The sequence below is a fragment of the Centropristis striata genome, chromosome 13 (assembly GCF_030273125.1).
Source record: "Centropristis striata isolate RG_2023a ecotype Rhode Island chromosome 13, C.striata_1.0, whole genome shotgun sequence".
NCBI classification, from domain to species: Eukaryota; Metazoa; Chordata; class Actinopteri; order Perciformes; family Serranidae; genus Centropristis; species Centropristis striata.
Genome location: NC_081529.1, coordinates 28,561,374 through 28,580,111, shown reverse-complemented (window position 1 = coordinate 28,580,111; position 18,738 = coordinate 28,561,374). Strand labels below are relative to the sequence as shown.

Genomic DNA, 18,738 nt, shown 5'->3' with positions numbered 1-18,738 from the left:
TTATGGCTTTCATCAGTGGATGTGTTTGCTCAGTTTTCGTTCCATGTCATTACTGTTGTGCAATTTTTAACTGAGACATTTCCAGTATAAGGACCTCATGCTAGGATTTTTGTTAAACTATTTCCAAGGCCAATAATGAAACAAAGATGATATAAATGCACTGCACTTTAATATAAACATTAAAACCACAAAATAATGAGGAGTGAAAAGAAAAGCAAAAGTTAAAAGAACTTCAAGTAATGACAATCCAGGAGCAGGTATAAATTCTTAATTTAGCTCACGGTATAGAAAGCATTAACTCAACACTGTTCGGTTTTGGATGTTCCGAGCTGAAGCATTCAATCCATCAGGGGTTCACAGGATTAAAGGCCTAATTTCTTCTCCATTTCCGCCTTTAAGATGTTCTTCTTGATCTAGAAATACAGAGCAGCAGCCATGTCAGTCTCAATCAATCAGACTTGATTTGCATAGCACTCTCCATACAAGAAATGTAACACAAAGTGCTTCACATAAAAAAGGAGAAAATAATAAAAATAATTATAAAAAATAGAAACAAGCAAACACCCTCCGCCCCATTAAAAACAAAGCACAAACTGAGGAAGCGCCATCTCAACGTTGAGTTGTGAGGAAACACTGGAGGCAGGTTAGAAATTAATTAGATAAAATTTTAAAAAATAAAGTAAGGTAAGATAAAATATGATAAACAAATGTAAATAATAAAATGTAAAAAAGCTAGATAAAAGATGAAAACAAATCAAAAGTAGAGCATGGTAATATATATATATATAAATAGACTAATAAATAGTAGCAAATAAATAAAAGAGAAGATGTAACACTAAGATGCATGAAAATGCATTTTCATGCAGAAAAATATTTAAAAACAGTTCAAGTAAAAGCCAAATTAAAAAGATAAGTCTTAAGTTTGCTCTTAAAAATATGAACTGTCTCTGATGGCCTCAGGTCTTCAGAGAGGCTGTTCCACAAATGTGGAACACAGTGAGAAAACCACGTCTCACTGTGGGTTTTCGTTCTAACTTTTGGTATTATTAAAAGCTCACTCCCAGAAGTCCTGAGGGTCCTTGAGGGTTCATAGGATAAAATTAATCAGATAAATAGGCTGGACTAAGACCATTAAGAGCTTTATAAACCAGTAAAAAATCGATTCTTTATAGTATTGAAATGTAAGTATATCTTGAGAGTTCAGGATGGAGTTAGAGAAGAAGTATCATACCTTTCCGGAGGCTGTCAGAGGATAGCTGTCTACAAAAATTACATAGTGTGGGATCTTGAAGTGAGAAATCTGGGAAGAAACAACACAAACTCTACAGTTATGTTTACAGTTATGACTAGGTTAGCAACTTTATTGATCACACAAACAACACTCACCTGGCCTTTGCAGAATGCTTTAATCTCCTCTGCACTGGAGGTCAGGCCCTCCCTCAGCCTGATGCAGGCACACACCTGCTCCCCCAGCCTCTCATCTTTCACGCCAACCACCTGGGAAACAGACAGAAATACAACAATGAGAATGATTAAACTCCTTAGAAAAGTATCCCCACATTCAGAGAGACAAGTATGACTTAAAGCTTTACATTTTAGACACTATCTGATCTTTGCTGCCCTCTAGTGGTTCTGAGTCTCACCTGCACCTCCTGTACTTTGGGATGTGTAAACAGAAATTGCTCTATTTCAGCAGGGTAGATGTTCTCTCCTCCCCTGATGATCATGTCTTTCATGCGTCCTTCAATACTGCAGTATCCTAAACTGTTCAGACTGGCCGTGTCACTGTGTAGAATGAAAAAATCAATATGAATACAATATTCCCATATCAGCCAAAGGTAACAGTATTTTAACCCTAGTTCTGTAAGCACAGGTAGAGCCCTCTAGTGGACTCTAAGGGTAAAACTGTCCATCAATCCAGCTACATTTATGCAAGTTTCAGTGGGAAAAATGCATGCTTGTGATTTGAGGACAGTATTACCCATAGAGTCCACTAGAGGGCTGAGAATGCATAAGATTGAACATGATTCCATTTCCTGTAACATGCCTCTGTATTTTCTCTTTCAGACAAACATTCAGTGTATTTTGTGCAAATGGTATCTTACCCAGTCCTGTACCAGCGATCTTGGGCTATGACCTCTCTGGTTTTCTCAGGATCGTCCCAGTATCCCAGCATCACACAGCTGCCTCTGATCATCAGCTCTCCTGAGACCCTGAGAGGAACAATCTCCCCAGTATCAGGATCCACAATTTTAGCCTTAAGTAAAGAAACACAGCCATAAGTCACAGAGCTGTTGTGGTGATATGCACTGTAGATACATCCTTGTGCGCAAAATAAGGCGTACCTCAGTGTGACTCATGATACATCCAACAGTATTCATCTTCAGCTCATCGTTGTCTTGTGGGAATCCCAAAAATGTTATCGGGCTGTTCTCAGTGGTTCCATAAGCAACCTAGTAAAATATGACACACACATGTTCTTGTATGGTGGATTAGCTGTACTGAAAATGTACAAAGAATAATTAACCACTCACTGTTATCTCTTTCATCTTCATGTCTGTTTTCACTTTTCTCACAATCTCAGGAGGACATGTAGACCCTGCCATGATCCCTAAGACACAGCAGCACATAAACAAGGAAGCTTCAAATGCCTGATAAACGTCACAGGTAAGTAAAACATATGAGTCATGTCTTCAATCTATTACCTGCTTCAAGTGATGACAAATCATACTTGTGTAAATCCTGGCTCAGCATGTCGGTGTACATTGTTGGAGTGCCATAGACAACATTGCACCTTGAGTAAAACAAGAAGAAATCAGAAAGGTGTTTAATACTTAATACATTAAAGTCATTTGGGCAATGAACAGCGTGCCATACCTTTCACTCTGAATGGCCTCTAGGTTGGCTCGGCTGTTGTAGCCAGGTGAAGGGAAGACGAGTGTGACACCATGCATTGCCATGCTCATCCCTCCCAGCACAGAGCCAAAGCAGTGGTACATGGGCACAGGAATACACACTCGTACCTGAGGCTGATAGAAATATGGAAAAAAATATGACTTACATTTCACTGACTGTTTGTTCCTGAAATCAAGAGACATAAACAGACTTACTCTCAAATTATAACCCATTCGTAAACCAATAAAGTAGGCATTGTTAACAATATTATGGTGGGAAAGACTGGCTCCCTTCGGACTTCCTGTTGTCCCCTGGAACAAAAAAAAAAAAAACAAGTAACAACATGAATTGATGTGAATCATTGTTGTATCATAATGTCAGTCTTGGTTAAACAATACATGCATGACAGTGTGAAAGGTGCAATACTGATGGTTACTGATGTGAACTGAATGTTGATGGGCTCATCAAAGGACAGTTTGCTCTGCAGATCCATCAGCTCTTTGTGGTGCCGACTCTCCCCTGCTTGCATTACATCCTCTACGTGCAGCATCCCTGGCTGTCTGCTGTCTGTCACAATCACCAGCCCCAAGTCTGGCAACCTGCAAGACCCAAGACAGGATCCTAATATCACTTCTACTAAACTATTAATTATATAATGTGAAGTATTTACAGTTTGTGGAGAATGAATATGTATTAAATTCTCATTGGCTCTGTCAAACCTGGAGCTTTTGATCATGCCGTCATGTGTCGTGTTGATCTCTGGACAGATCTCCCTCAGCATATCACAGAAATGTTGGGTTTTAAAATGGCTAGGGCAGACCACAGCTTTACACTGGACCTGGGGAAAACAAATCAGATCTTTCGAAATCATGTTCTTGTTGTACATAAAAATCTTTAAGGATTTTTCTTTCATGGAAATAGTAAATTGTCAGATTTCATTTTTTTGTATTATACTTTGGTTCCACAGTTCAGTAATCAGGCGGTTTTCAATGGTTGAAGAAGCAACTCAGATCTTTTTACTTAATGTCGCAATATAACAGTGTAGAAACACTTTTACAAGTACAAGTCCTGCATTTATAGTGACAATTCTACAAGTATTGTGAATTAATATAATCAAGTGGCAATTGTTGCTACATGTATGTGTGCCACCACTTGTGGTTATATATAGGCTAATGCCCTGTGACCCAAATCATCATACCTTCTTTAGAGTAAACTCCACTTCTTTCACCTGATAAGCCGGGTTCAACGACACCTGCAAGGAAAAAAAACACTATCAATTGTGTTTATACAGTGCCTCATCGTTCATTTTTCACAAGGCTTTGCATTTCATATACTGTATATTCTATATAACATGGCTGTATATGGAAATGAATACCTTCTGGCAGATTATAATAACCTGCATAAAGCATAATGATACAACTACAGATTAGCTCTCCAGGGCTCCTTAAGGGTTCAAAGTCCTGCTCACTGACCCATGAAAGCTGAGTGTTTGGTAACACAACACAGAGAAAAACGAACACAGGGCTATAAAATTGATTTAATTTTAAAGGCAATAAAAACTCCCGAACTGACCAGTATAATTCCAGCTTTGGCTGTAGCAAACTGGAAAAGGATCCATTCATACGTGTTGGGTCCCCAAACTCCCAGTCTGTCACCTCGATTCAGGCCCAAAGCGAGCAGACCTGCAGCCGCCTTCTCTACCTGCACCAATGAATGTCACAGAAAAAAAACTAAATCATTCATATAATCAAACTCAATTTGATACATGTTGCTTCATGTAGAGTTATTGACAAACAAGACTAACAATTTTTAGGAGGCAAGGTTTGTGTTTCATTTGTTGTCAAAGGGTAAAAAACAACTCTTCTATTAACATTAAAGGTAAACACTAAAGGAAAAAGTACTTACAAGTTGCACTTAACAGTGATTTGACAAGTTCAAAGAGGACATTCCTTTAACAACATGAATAGTGATTCAGTGAATAGTGATTAAGGTTTGATACATGCATGAATCAGAAGCTAAAAGCACAAAATCTGAGACTCACATCTTGCTGAAATTGAGCAAAGGTTTTCCGGATGCCGTCCTGCAGGAAGACCACAGCTTCACGGTCAGGCCAGCGCTGCACTGCAGAGTCCAGGCTCTGGCCTACAGTCAGGGGGAGCAGGGAGAAGGAGGAGGTGCCATGGACATAGCTGCTGGTCAGAGACGTGTTGTGAGGAGGACTGTCCACATGGAGGGACCTGCAGACAGAACAAGATTCAGGAAATAACACAAACAATACACAGACTATGATTTAAGCGTCATTATTTATTGCAGATTTTGTAGAAAAGGACAATCCGCTGTTCCTCTATATCACAGAATACATGAAGCATATTATTGTCAGACAGAATAGTCATGTAACTCTTTGCATGCATGCTGGCTACATATTATTTATTCTTGAGTGACACCATATTTGACCACTGACGATAAAGAGCATAAACTTACCGACACCACTGAAGAAAACTTGTGCTGCATAATTTCCAAGCCTTGCTGTGTTTGAGTCCTTCCACAGACCTCAGACTGTGAGCACAGGACCTGAGCAGTGCTGACATTCTGTTTCAAATACCGTCTGGTTAGAAGAAACTGGTTCTCAGCTACATTTGCCGGCGAGCAGGTTCATACCTGCCTGCCTTACATAAGCAGGATGTTATCAGCTATGTGTAATCTTTAACTTCCACTAGCCCTCACCAGCCAATTGGCCAATCTCAAGCCCATTACAGTTTATTCAAATAAAATATTAACTAACCGCCAATGTTAATCATTAACCAACACTCAAAAGGACATTCAGAATGGAGAGTTTCACACCTTTCAGCCTCCATTAGGGGTGTGGCCCACAAAAAATGAATGTTTGCACTCAAAAAGCAAACAACAAGCAGTCGCTTACAAGCATGAGAAATAGTTAGCGAAAAGACTGGCATTGCACTTGCTTTATAGAAAAATAAGGATAAAGACTTTTATTACAAATCTTAATCCGACATCTAAAAAAATGGACACAAAATGTCTCAGAGACAACACAGTACAAGCCAGAATATAATGAATAACCCAAGTCAGCTAAAATTCAACTGGTATCACTGTTTTCGGAGCAAAGTATTAAAAAGCAAAATGACAATGTACTACATTTGTCTTAAGGACACATTTACAGAAATGCACTGTGATACTTTCTTTTCAAAATGATGCACACGCAGAAATTGTGCTGCTTGGATGTGAGTTGTCAAACTATTTACAATGTGAGTTCTGTTTTACCACCCCATACCTTAAATAAGTCAAACTTATTTTAATGATTTTAATAAAATAAAAAATACATTCTAATACGCTTGGCAAATATCCACATACTGAACAAAATGTTTCACATAATGGAGCTTGCAATGTCGCCTACAGTCCAGTTTTTTTGTTTGTTTAAGAGGCAGAAGAACACTATTTATAAATATATTTAACAGTCTCATTCACACACAATTAAAGGCTTAATGTCTTCTCCATATCCTCCTTCAATATGTTCTTCTTGATCTAGACAAACAGAAAATAGCAGCCTTTTCAGTTTCATCATAGCAATCAACCATAAATCACTGCAGCTGTCTTGATAGTTTAGTAATGGTGTGTCGTACCTTTCCGGAGGCTGTCAGAGGGTAGCTGTCTACAAAGACCACATAGTGTGGGATCTTGAACTGAGAAATCTAGGGGGGACAAACAAAAATTGTACAGGTGTGCTGATTTTGAGTATGTTGAACACTGGAATTGATCACACCAACTACGCTCACCTGGCCTTTGCAGAATGCTTTAATCTCCTCTGCACTGGAGGTCAGGCCCTCCCTCAGCCTGATGCAGGCACACACCTGCTCCCCCAGCCTCTCATCTTTCACTCCAACCACCTGGGAAACAGACGGAAATACAACAACGAGAATGTAGATTTAACTCCCACATTCAGAGAGACAAAAAGTATGACTCCTTAATACATACTCTTCTTTAGACACTTTATTTTTTATTGTATTTTATTGTATTTTTATATTTTATTGCTTGAAGTATGCCTAGGTTGTTCTTTTTATTTAATTGTGTTGTCATTGTCTCTGTGTGTAATGCTGCTGCTACGCTGTAATTTCCCAGCTTGGGATAAATAAAGTATATCTATCTATCTATCTATCTATCTATTGCTGTGAACTGTATGGAGACAATCTCTGATCTTTGCTGCCCTCTAGTGGTTCTGAGTCTCACCTGCACCTCCTGTACTTTGGGATGTGTAAACAGAAATTGCTCTATTTCAGCAGGGTAGATGTTCTCTCCTCCCCTGATGATCATGTCCTTCATGCGTCCTTCAATGCGGCAGTATCCCAAACTGTTCAGACTGGCCGTGTCACTGTGTAGAATGAAAAATCAATATGAATACAATATTCCCATATCAGCCAAAGGTAACAGTATTTTAACCCTAGTTCTGTAAGCACAGGTAGAGCCCTCTAGTGGGTAAAACTGTCCATTAATCCAGCTACATTTATGCAAGTTTCAGTGGGGAAATGCATGCTTGTGATTTGAGGACATAATTTCCCATAGAGTCCACTAGAGGGCTGAGAATGCATAAGATTGAACATGATTCCATTTCCTGTAACATGCCTCTGTATTTTCTCTTTTAGACAAACATTCAGTGTATTTTGCGCAAATGGTATCTTACCCGGTCCTGTACCAGCGATCTTGGGCTATGACCTCCCTGGTTTTCTCAGGATCGTCCCAGTATCCCAGCATCACACAGCTGCCTCTGATCATCAGCTCTCCTGAGACCCCGACAGGAACAATCTCCCCAGTAGTAGGGTCCACCACTTTAGCCTTAAGTAAAGAAACACAGCCATAAATCATAGTGTTTGTATGGTGATGTGTTAATGAAGATTTGTGCGCAAAATAAGGTGTACCTCAGTGTGACTCATGATACATCCAACAGTATTCATCTTCAGCTCATCGTTGTCTTGTGGGAATCCCAAAAATGTTATCGGGCTGTTCTCAGTGGTTCCATAACCAATCTATTAACATATGGTGTACACATGTTCTTATATGCTGGATAAGCTGTACTGAGAATTTACACAGAATAATTAACCACTCACTGTTATCTCTTTCATGTTCATGTCTGTTTTCAGTTTTTTCGCAATTTCAGGCGGGCACGAAGCACCTCCTACGATGCCTAGAAAAAGCAGCATATGAACAAAGATGCTTCAAATGCTTGTTAAAAACAACAAAAATAATCATATTTTAGTCTTCAATTTATTACCTGATTCAACTGATGACAAATCGTACTTGTGTAAATCCTGGCTCAGCATGTCGGTGTACATTGTTGGAGTTCCAAAGAGAAAATTGCACCTTGAATAAAAAACAAGAATTGTATTAAAGTGTACAATACTTAATATATTAAAGTCATTTGGGCAATGAACAGCGTGCCATACCTTTCACTCTGAATGGCCTCTAGGTTGGCTCGGCTGTTGTAGCCAGGTGAAGGGAAGACGAGTGTGACACCATTAACTGCCATGCTCACCCCTCCCAGCACAGAGCCAAAGCAGTGGTACATGGGCACAGGAACACACACTCGCACCTGAGGCTGATGGGAGTATGGACATTTTTTTACTTACATTTCACTGACTGTTTGTTCCTGAAATCAAGAGACAAAAACAGACTTACTCTCTGTCCAAAATTCATTCGTAGACCAAAAAAGTAGGCATTGTTAACAATATTATGGTGGGAAAGACTGGCTCCCTTTGGACTTCCTGTTGTCCCCTGGAACAAAAAAAAAGTAACATGACTTGATGTGAATCATTGTTGTATCATAATGTCAGTCCTCGTAAAACAATACATGCATGACAGTGTGAAAGGTGCAATACTGATGGTTACTGATGTGAACTGAATGTTGATGGGCTCATCAAAGGACAGTTTGCTCTGCAGGTCCATCAGGTCTTTGTGGTGCCGACTCTCCCCTGCTTGCATTACATCCTCTACGTGCAGCATCCCTGGCTGTCTGCTGTCTGTCACAATCACCAGCCGCAAGTCTGGCAACCTACAATACCCAAGACAGGATCCTGATATCACTTCCACTAAACTATTAATTATATAATGTGAAGTATTTACAGTTTGTGGAGAATGAATATGTATTAAATTCTCATTGGATCTGTCAAACCTGGAGCTCTTGATCATGCCTTCATGTGTCGTGTTGATCTCTGGACAGATCTCCCTCAGTATATCACAGAAATGTTGGGTTTTAAAGCGGTTAGGGCAGACCACAGCTTTACACTGGACCTGTAGATCATGAAAATAGTTAATTATCAAATGCCATGCTTTTATATTTTACTTTGGTCCAGCAGTTCACTCATTAAGTGGTTTTCAATGGTCATTAAAGTAAAAGTACAGTGTTTACATTCAAATATACTTAAAGTACAAAATAGTTCTTATGCTGTATTGCCCATTATTACAAAGTGAATAGCGTTAGGGCCTTGTTGGGCCTCCCAAGACAAAGTGGTCCCAGAGGAGGGACTAGAATTATACCCATCCAGCAGAGGAGCTTGCCCTTCCTATCTACATATATGTTATGGACCTGGACAAGGCTTACTACAAGGGTAAGAATACTGTACAACTGTACAAATATGGGGTACACTGTTACGTGTCATCCAGCCCTTTTAAAACCAAAGTGAAAGCTTTGTCCGTATACCAGGCATACATAAATATGCTGGGTATACGGCATAAGTCAAGCATGTTTTCTGTGGCCATTGGCCTGACCCAGGGTTGTCCTTTGTCAACAATTCTATTTGTGCTTTTATTGACAGAATCTCAAAGTACAGCTGGGGGAGGAGAGTAGGGCTGGGACGATGTTTTTTTTTCATGATTTCATGCTATCAGGATATGTGGTTCTTATATCTAGACTAATGCCCTGTAACACAAATCATCATACCTTCTTTAGAGTAAACTCCACTTCTCTTGCCTGATAGAGAGGGTTCAGTGACACCTGCAAGGAAAAAACACACCAAGTATGTGTGTAAATTAATGACTACTGACCGGTTATTATTCAACTACTAATTAGCTCTCCAGGGCTCCTTTAGGGTTTAAAGTCCTGCTCACTGACACATGAAAGCTGACTGTAACTGGTAACACAGAGAAAAATGTCTGTTAAACCACAAGGCTACAAACTGACCAGAATAATTCCAGCTTTGGCTGAAGCAAACTGGAAAAGGATCCACTCATAAGTGTTGGGTCCCCAAACTCCCAGTCTGTCACCTCGCTTCAGGCCCAAAGCGAGCAGACCTGCAGCCGCCTTCTCTACCTGCACCAATGAATGGAAAAAAAAGAAGAAGTAGATAGCACTTCACCAACAGTAGTAGAAATGTTGTCATTGTACCGTTTTAGCTTTTATGCATGCATTAATGCTTGATAGATTTTTGTGATTTCTGAAAAGTTTGGTAGTGATTTGTCCAAAATTAGAGAATCCATATTGACAAATGAGACTAATGGTTTTTAGGAAGCAAATTTTGTGTTTCTGGGCGATTACATGTGATTTCAATGGTTGCCAAAGAGACAAACAACTCTTTTATTAACACTAAGGCAAAAGTACTTACAAGTAACATTTAACAGTGATTTGACAAGGAGGACATTCCTTTTATAACATGAATAGTGATTAAGGTTTGATGCATGCATGAATCAGAAGCTAAAAGCACAAAATCTGAGACTCACATCTTGCTGAAATTGTGCAAAGGTTTTCCGGATGCCGTCCTGCAGGAAGACCACAGCTTCACGGTCAGGCCAGCGCTGCACTGCAGAGTCCAGGCTCTGGCCTACAGTCAGGGGGAGCAGAGAGAAGGAGGAGGTGCCATGGACATAGCTGCTGGTCAGAGACGTGTTGTGAGGAGGACTGTCCACATGGAGGGACCTGCAGACAGAACAAGATTCAGGAAAAACACAGACAATACACAGCCTTCTTACAGTTTTTCTCAATCGCTTTGGTGCATTTCTCACATCGCTCTTACGTAACAGAGAGAGAGAGTTAAATACAGTAATGTATAACTTTACTGTAGTTTTCAAATGGCTGTGCAAATAGTATATAGTGCTGTCTTGAGCATTTTCAGGTAGCGTCACTAAGATCTGACTTTTTTGCATTGGAAAACATTTACAGAGTAAACTATCATAATGAAAACATGACCAAGCCATTTGACTTTCTCGTTCATAAACATGGTGTCAGGACTTTCCATCGTGGTGTCACTGACACTTTCATTGACATGAATACTTGCTTTTGAGGAATGAACTATCCATTTCGAGCAAGTGACATGCTTCTGCAGGTTATCAACTAGGTTTTGCAGTTTGTACTAATTGTTTTGAGAAATGCATTAACTGTTGTGAAAATGTTAAGAGCGATGTGAGAAATGCACCAAAGCGACTGAGAAAAACTGTAAACATCATTATTGAAGTTGAATCAAAGTGGTGAACAAAACATCTTTAGTTCATGTTCATTAAAGGGGATTACTGCTTACTTTTTGTGCCAAAAGCCTTCATTGTAACCTTGTGCAACATAATCACATTTTTGAGTGAAACCATATTTGACCAATGAAGATAAAGAGCAATAACTCTGGAGTCCATGAAAGCACCGGCACATTACTTCTTCATGACATGAAGACATAAAAATGAAGCAACATTGAGCATTGCCCTCAGCTTCCCTCTAAAGTTCTGGCTTGAAACTCCATACCAGATTTTTTTGATGATATTCGCCCAAGTAAAACCGGAGATAATGTCAAATATATTAAGTATAAAAATATATAACTAAAGATTATCCTCATTTTTATGTTATATTTGCAACCTGTGTTCATATTTGCAACATGTACATTTCAGTGTGTAAAACATAATTTTCAAGATCAGATTTTATGTTTTTATTTGTTTCTTTTGGGTTCAAAATTTTTATCAAGTATGTCAAAGTTAAAAATGAATTATCAGGACATATAGATGAGGTTGACAACATGGCAAGATTTTTTTAACAGATTTTTTAACAGACATAATAGCCCAAGATTTCAGAGGGTTAACTTACCGATACCACTGAAGAAAACTTGTGCTGCATAATTTCCAAGCCTTGCTGTGTTTGAGCCCATCCACAGACCTCAGACTGTGAGCACAGGACCTGAGCAGTGCTGACATTCTGTTTCAACTAGATCAAAAAACTGTCTCGTTAGAAGATACTGGTTCTTAACAACACAGATCAGTACGCTTGTTCATACCTGCCAGTCTTAACACAAGCCTGATTTGAACTTGTTGGCTGTGAGCCAATTGTTCTCATTTCAGCAGTTACATAAAATCACTATTCATTAACCAACCTAAAGAATGGAGAGTTTCACATCATTCATCCATGATTCATTACAAAGATAGATAGGTAGATAGATAGGTAGATAGATAGATAGATAGATAGATAGATAGATAGATAGATAGATAGATAGATAGATAGATAGATAGATAGATAGATAGATAGATAGATAGATAGATAGATAGATAGATAGATAGATAGATAGATAGATAGATAGATAGATTAGATAGATACAGGGATAAGTATTTCACCCTGTGATTGATAATATAGTATTTACATTAATGAATGCTTAAGAAGCTGAAGAAGAGATGGAAGGTTCTGCTTAAAATACTCACTGCAAATCACGGATGACTTGCAGTGAATCCTTCCCTCCTCAAAGCCACTTCCAACTTCTTCCTCATATCTTTGTCTCTGGGAAACCTTCAAAATGAAAATGGGAGATTTGAGAGTCAACACAAAAACATTTTTTAAAGAAGGTCAAGCTTATTTTCTTTGTTCTTCCTATTTCCTTCCTTCAATTTTTTAAGAACCTTTCTTCAACAATACTCCTATTTGGATGCATACCTGTTGATAATAAACCAAAGCTGCTGAAATTGTGAGTAAGCTTGTTTGCAAACTATTCTACAGTCAGATGTTCTGTTTTCTGTGTTTTTAAGTAAGTGGGGTGGGTATGAGAGATGACAGGTATCTTAGTTTTGTTAAGTTGAAAGAATTACATGTGAATAACTATGTGTTTAAAATTCATTTTCAAACCATTCAGGAGTCTAAAAAATGACTTAGGTGTTGTTGTTTTCCAATGTAAGAACTGTGTGAGTGGAGGGAAAACAATAAATCATTTAAAAATAATTCTTGAAAGTAAATCCTGAATACATGGGACAACTCTTTTGCTTTTTCGTGATCTGTAAAATGAGTAAAAAGGTCTTCAGTTTTCACAGGCCCATTATAAACAGCCTCAGACCCCTCATAGGCAAACAACTGTTATTTTATTCCTGGATTTCTTCCCGGGCGTCATGAACTGAATTTGATCTGTTGGACTGTGTTTTCTTTCTAAATTTGGTCTGAAATAACCTCCAACACTTAGTGAAAATCTAGCCTTGTTGATACACTGATGCGTTTTTAAGTACACACTGGGGCAAATCACTCCCAGCTGAAAGCAGAGTATGGTTTCCTTCCCTTGTGGGGTCATTGTTGTCTTTGGGACAGTGACTTGTAGTTGTCAGTTTTCTGCATCAGCAGGGCAGCAGCACTCATCTCTCTGTTTATTTACTTATGTCTGCAGGTAAGCACGGCCTTACTGTGTTGGATTCATCCACTGTTACATTAGACAGAATTGAGCCATCCATCAATGTCTGCAGTACAAATGACTGTAACTCCAGTCCCTTTATCATGCACTGTCAGTCTTGTACAGGCTTTGTTTTGACTACAGCATAAATCGACATTTCACCACGGCTGGAAATATGAGCGTTCTCTCTGGGATTGGAGAAAGACTTTAAAGCATAAAGCCTACTTTCTGTGCTCTCATTACACTGTTATTATGGGTTTGGTTTGTGGGCTAATACTGTACATAACTTGGTCTATTGGTGCAGACATGATGGTGATAAGTGGGGGGATGTTCTCTGGCCTCAACATTGTCATTGTCTCAGGATTCATAAGAAGTCACACAAGAGACTTGTCTTCCTCCAGGGGGCAGCATCTGTCTTATCAAGAGAGTGAAACTTGTGTTTCCAGCCTGCATTAGATATTCACCTATTCTTCTCATATCACTGCCATCAACTCAGAATGGAAAACTTGACACACTCAAACACCAGTCAATATTAAAAGTTATGAATGTTTGTAGGTATTTACTTTTTTTAAAGGCAAAATAGCCTTTTTCAATTTTTATAGTTATATTTAATATTTTTTTGTTAAAATGTTCTTTTTCACTCTTTCAAAGCTAATAGATTCCTATAATGAAATCTAATGTTGTTATGACAAATGTCAAAATTACAAAAGTGAAAATAACCTACGTCTATCTCCTAAATACTTAATTAAACTCAACAACTGTTGCAAATGTATGAAACTAAATCGACAGTATTTAAAAAATAGCTGTGGTGTCTCGTGTTTTCCTTAAAAGTCAAACTGGATGTCCCCTTTCCCCTATAAAGTAATAGTGAAAGTTTGCAGCGTCCAGGCCCCAACCCTAGATGACTCATCATCAGGGTTTTTTCTTCAAAGTTTCTCTAGAGACATGATACATCCGTCTTCATAGACTGATTAAAGTGTTTTTGCACACACACTGAAACAGAGAGCAGTGAATTCGTCCTCTCATTTAACCCATCCTTTACACACCAGTGAACAAGAGCAGTGGGCAGCAGGTTTCTGAGCAGTGGGATGTTACGGCTACAAGCCTGACTCCTAACCTCTAGGCCGAGCAGAAGGCAAGTAAATCAACTTCAATGAAAGGAAAAAAATGTTAAGAGTGTTTTTTGTCTTAAAATAGACTAAATAATCTGAAAAAAAAAATCTGAAGTTTTTGGGGTTTGTTGTCCACAGGCAAGGCAAGGCAAGGCAAGGCAAGTTTATTTGTATAGCACAATTCAACACAAGGTAATTCAAAGTGCTTTACATACACATTAAAAACAGCAAGACACAATTGAAAACAGTAAAAACAGTCAATTAAAACAGGGAAGATACAGCAGGATAAAAAAAGAGATAAAACAATAAAAAGCACAAGTCAAACATTGTGTAGTTAAAAAGTAAGGGCAGTAGAGTAGAGCAGATAAGTGTTAAAGTTAAGAGTACGCTTCAGTAAACAATAGTGTTTTTAGTCCTGATTTAAAGGAGCTGACTGTTTGGGCAGACCTCAGATCTGCAGGTAGTTTGTTCCACAGGTGCACTCAAAAAAATAACTCATTGGATGAACTCAATTCAATTGTGGGCAGAATATCCATCCAACAAATATATGTAGCCCAAACTCAAAACAAGTGCATCGATGCAATATAATGTATTTGAGTTAATGTAGCTCACTTTTTTACATTTGGTCAAACTCAAATTAAAAACATGTATGTATTGTATTTAAATTGAGTTACCTCAACTCATTTATGTCGAGGAGAGCTGAAATAAAGAAATTGTGTTCGTTCAACCTAAAAACATAGAATTGGAAAACTGAAACTCGTTCTTTTTGGGTTGAAGGGAAGGACAGGAGAGTAAATTAATACATTTTAGGTTACACTTCTTAAACTACTTTTGATTTGATTTTAATTGATATATTTTCATTAGACAAACAAAACGTTAATGTGTCACATCTAAGAAGGGCTTGAATCATTTTTTTGAGTGTGAGGAGCATAATAACTGAAAGCTGCCTCACCCCGCTTAGTTCTTGTTCTTGAGACACGCAACAAGCCAGTTCCAGATGACCTAAGGGGTCTGGATGCTTCATAGAGAGGGAGCAGATCAAGCATGTAATTTGGTCCGAGACCATTCAGTGCTTTGTAGACCAGCAGTATGATTTTAAAATCTATCCTCTGACTCACAGGAAGCCAGTGTAGTGATTTAAGGACCGGTGTAATATGGTCCAGTTTCCTGGTGTTTGTGAGGACTCTGGCGGCAGTGTTCTGGATCAGCTGCAGCTGCCTGATTGATTTTTTGTTAAGACCTGTGAAGATGCCATTGCAGTAATCCAACCTACTAAAAATAAATGCATGGATACGTTTTTCCATGTCTTGTTTGGACAGAAGACCCTTAATTCTAGCTATGTTTTTCAGGTGGTAATAGGCAGATTTAGTGATAAGCTTTAGATGGCTGTTGAAGTTCAGGTCTGAGTCAATAATTACACCAAGATTTCTGGCTTGATTTGTAGCTGGCAACATTGTACCATAACAGTGCACAAATGAAAAAGAGAGTTTTTGAATAAATCTTAACATAATTTATTTAATAAACGTGAAAGATTCAGTAGCTTCAACAGGGTACAATACATTACATTTTAAATTTAAAAACATTATAAAAGGAACTTTTTTAACCGGTTTCTTGTCTGAATGTTGCCTGTAGGCATTGAATCAACGACCCATTGAAATGAATGTCTTGAGCAGTCTGAAACTTATCAAAAATGAAGGTTTACTCACCTATTAATAGGAATTTTTTTTTCCAGATGGAAAAGGGCCAGGAAATGACGTTTTCAGTTATTGTTTGTGGCGCAAAATGGCAAAGCTGTTTCCTTTGGAAAAGTCTGCAAAATAGGGTTTCAATATGGCCTCCTGGAGGTCATGTGACAAATTAAAGCATTGTTGGTTCCCTATACTCTTCCCTCTTTCTTGAATGTATTGCATCACTCAAAAACATGCATTGTAGAAATTTGACAAGCCATAAATATTATATATTTCCTGAGGGCAACACTGTACCATAGAGGGTTACTAATCATCAGAAAATGCTACTGTACATAGTTCAAGAACATTGATTGGAAGTTGTATACACATATCTAATAGCATAATGTAAAAGGACATTTAAGACTTGCTGGAATGTTTGAAGGGCGTATCAAATATGTAAGACGTTTTTCAGCAGCATCACATTTTTCACATACAAAATGTAACTGCCTGCATGTTCCTGGCTGCTGTACACTCATTGCTACTCTGTCTCTGATTTCCCCACCCAGACATTTTATACATTCCACAGTAGAGTGGTGATAATCCCCCCAAAATCTACACATTATGTCATAGCAGCGAGCGCTTGTCTCCTCAGTCTGCAACTGGGTAAACTTGATGTGACTGTGGTGCAACATGAGCACACAGCTCCATAGCAGATTTCTCAAGACCCTTATCAAGAGTGAGACTGAAAAATCTGCAAGTGGAGCAAAGAATTGAAACAGATAGCATGTCAAAAGAGATTCTTGACGTGAAGTGATTTCTCATTCATCGATGAATGGTCTGTTTTTATTTGTGTTCATTCTCAGAAGCTTAACCCATAAGAAACCAGACCCAGTTATCCTTAAAGGAAAATTATGGGGGATAGAACCACATAGAACACATTTATGATGTTTTTAAAAAAAAAATACTACCCTTAAATGTCAAAGATCTGTGATGTGACATAAACGTTACATTGGGCGTTTATGGTATTTATGTTTATGATATTTCTTATTTTAAAATTAAAAGAAATTAGACAAATTTTCTGCTTACAGAAACACAAATTTGCCTTTTTCTTTGCATGTCCACAACATTTGTCAACATTAATAGTGCTGTTTAACAAAAAAATATTTTTCAGATTTGTTTTTAAGTAACAAATTATTAATAAATAAAAAACAAATAACAAACCCTAATGGGGTTAAATGCAATAAAGACACCCTATTCACAGATTTGAATTATTAAATGGGTTTTAACTTAGCCTTTGTGAAATTAGCTACTTTTTCACATTTCTGTTTCCAGACGCATTTTGGAGAAGTCACTTCTTGTCACAGTCACATGACCACCACACCAGGGTGCTGAGTATGTGTCGCTCAGTGCCGACTTAATGAGTTAACGTCAAGCATAAAGCTGAATATGGGAGATTCTAGAAGATTTAAAGTGTTTGTTACATCCATGCCACCGTGGGTTCTTATGGGTTAACAGCAAAACATTTAATTTGACTTGCTGCTGATTTGTTTTCTAGAGCTCAATGTTACTCAATCATGTTGACCTTTGACCCTTTGTTGGGCCCCAGCAACACAACAGGGTCCTGAACTCTGATTAAGGGTCACTGACTGTCACCTGTGCCAAGCTACTATGTGAAACAGCTACAGGCGTGTGTGTGACCCCCTACAGCTCTACTTTCCCTGGGCTCAGCCATTCTTTTCCCAGCTGACCGTTCAGCTGTTGCCAACACTTGTCCACTTGATAACTGTTGCCGTAACTCAGAACTCAGCACGCTGCTTTACAACCAGTAATGATTTTAATGAAACCCCCTGAGTGACCCAGAATCTGTAATTCAACTGAATATTTCATTTACAGAGATAAATGCTGCTTTTAATACAACCAAGCATTTACAAGAGAAAACATTGTGTGGGTGTGTGTTTAGCTGTGCTGCGTATGAGTTGGTGTGTGACAGGCCCTAAATTCCTCTGATGCTATCCTGAATTAGGCAGCGTTGGCTTGGGTTTCCATTTAACATGTGCTCACAATGATGAAGAAGCACGCTGAAAATATTTAACAGCTTTTATTGATTTGTTTTTCTTTTTGGAAAGATGAGCCAATAAAATTAATATAATTCTGTTTATTTTAACATGTTAAGGCCTTCTATCATTATACTGGATGCATTTTTATTTATGTAAATCATTAAGTAGGTAATACATTTTAGCTGTTCACCATTACCACATTCCTTAACTGAAACAAAAGCATACATTTTTTTTTGTATGAAATCCAGTTACTTCCCCCAGTAACTGTAAGTAATTATTTTAAAGTTACTAATCCAAATATAGGTGTTACATTAGTATATGCATTTTTTTGCAAAAAGCTTATGTAGATCAGGGATGGGCAACTGGAGGCCCGGGGGCCACATAAGACCTG

The 18,738-nt window shown here is 38.3% G+C and overlaps 2 protein-coding genes across 2 annotated transcripts; both read right to left on the bottom strand.

Annotated features, from left to right (window-relative positions):
- Positions 1 to 152: 152 nt before the first annotated feature.
- Positions 153 to 5,705, bottom strand: LOC131983254 (medium-chain acyl-CoA ligase ACSF2, mitochondrial-like). The gene is made up of 16 exons (XM_059347947.1): positions 5,377 to 5,705; positions 4,937 to 5,132; positions 4,468 to 4,596; positions 4,094 to 4,147; positions 3,615 to 3,733; positions 3,332 to 3,494; positions 3,111 to 3,206; positions 2,878 to 3,029; positions 2,706 to 2,794; positions 2,535 to 2,611; positions 2,346 to 2,453; positions 2,106 to 2,257; positions 1,644 to 1,785; positions 1,387 to 1,497; positions 1,232 to 1,300; positions 153 to 413 (listed from the first exon to the last, which is right to left on the bottom strand). The coding sequence occupies exons 1-16, from the start codon at positions 5,481 to 5,483 to the stop codon at positions 363 to 365; spliced, it is 1,815 nt and encodes a 604-aa protein (XP_059203930.1). The 5' UTR covers positions 5,484 to 5,705; the 3' UTR covers positions 153 to 362.
- Positions 5,706 to 5,910: 205 nt separating this feature from the next.
- On the bottom strand, positions 5,911 to 12,143 carry LOC131983255 (medium-chain acyl-CoA ligase ACSF2, mitochondrial-like). Its single transcript, XM_059347949.1, has 16 exons — positions 11,960 to 12,143; positions 10,618 to 10,813; positions 10,082 to 10,210; positions 9,842 to 9,895; positions 9,074 to 9,192; positions 8,791 to 8,953; positions 8,581 to 8,676; positions 8,349 to 8,500; positions 8,177 to 8,265; positions 8,013 to 8,089; positions 7,824 to 7,931; positions 7,589 to 7,740; positions 7,138 to 7,279; positions 6,687 to 6,797; positions 6,534 to 6,602; positions 5,911 to 6,435 (listed from the first exon to the last, which is right to left on the bottom strand). Exons 1-16 carry the CDS (start codon positions 12,064 to 12,066, stop codon positions 6,385 to 6,387), a joined length of 1,815 nt encoding a protein of 604 aa, XP_059203932.1. The 5' UTR covers positions 12,067 to 12,143; the 3' UTR covers positions 5,911 to 6,384.
- Positions 12,144 to 18,738: the final 6,595 nt, after the last annotated feature.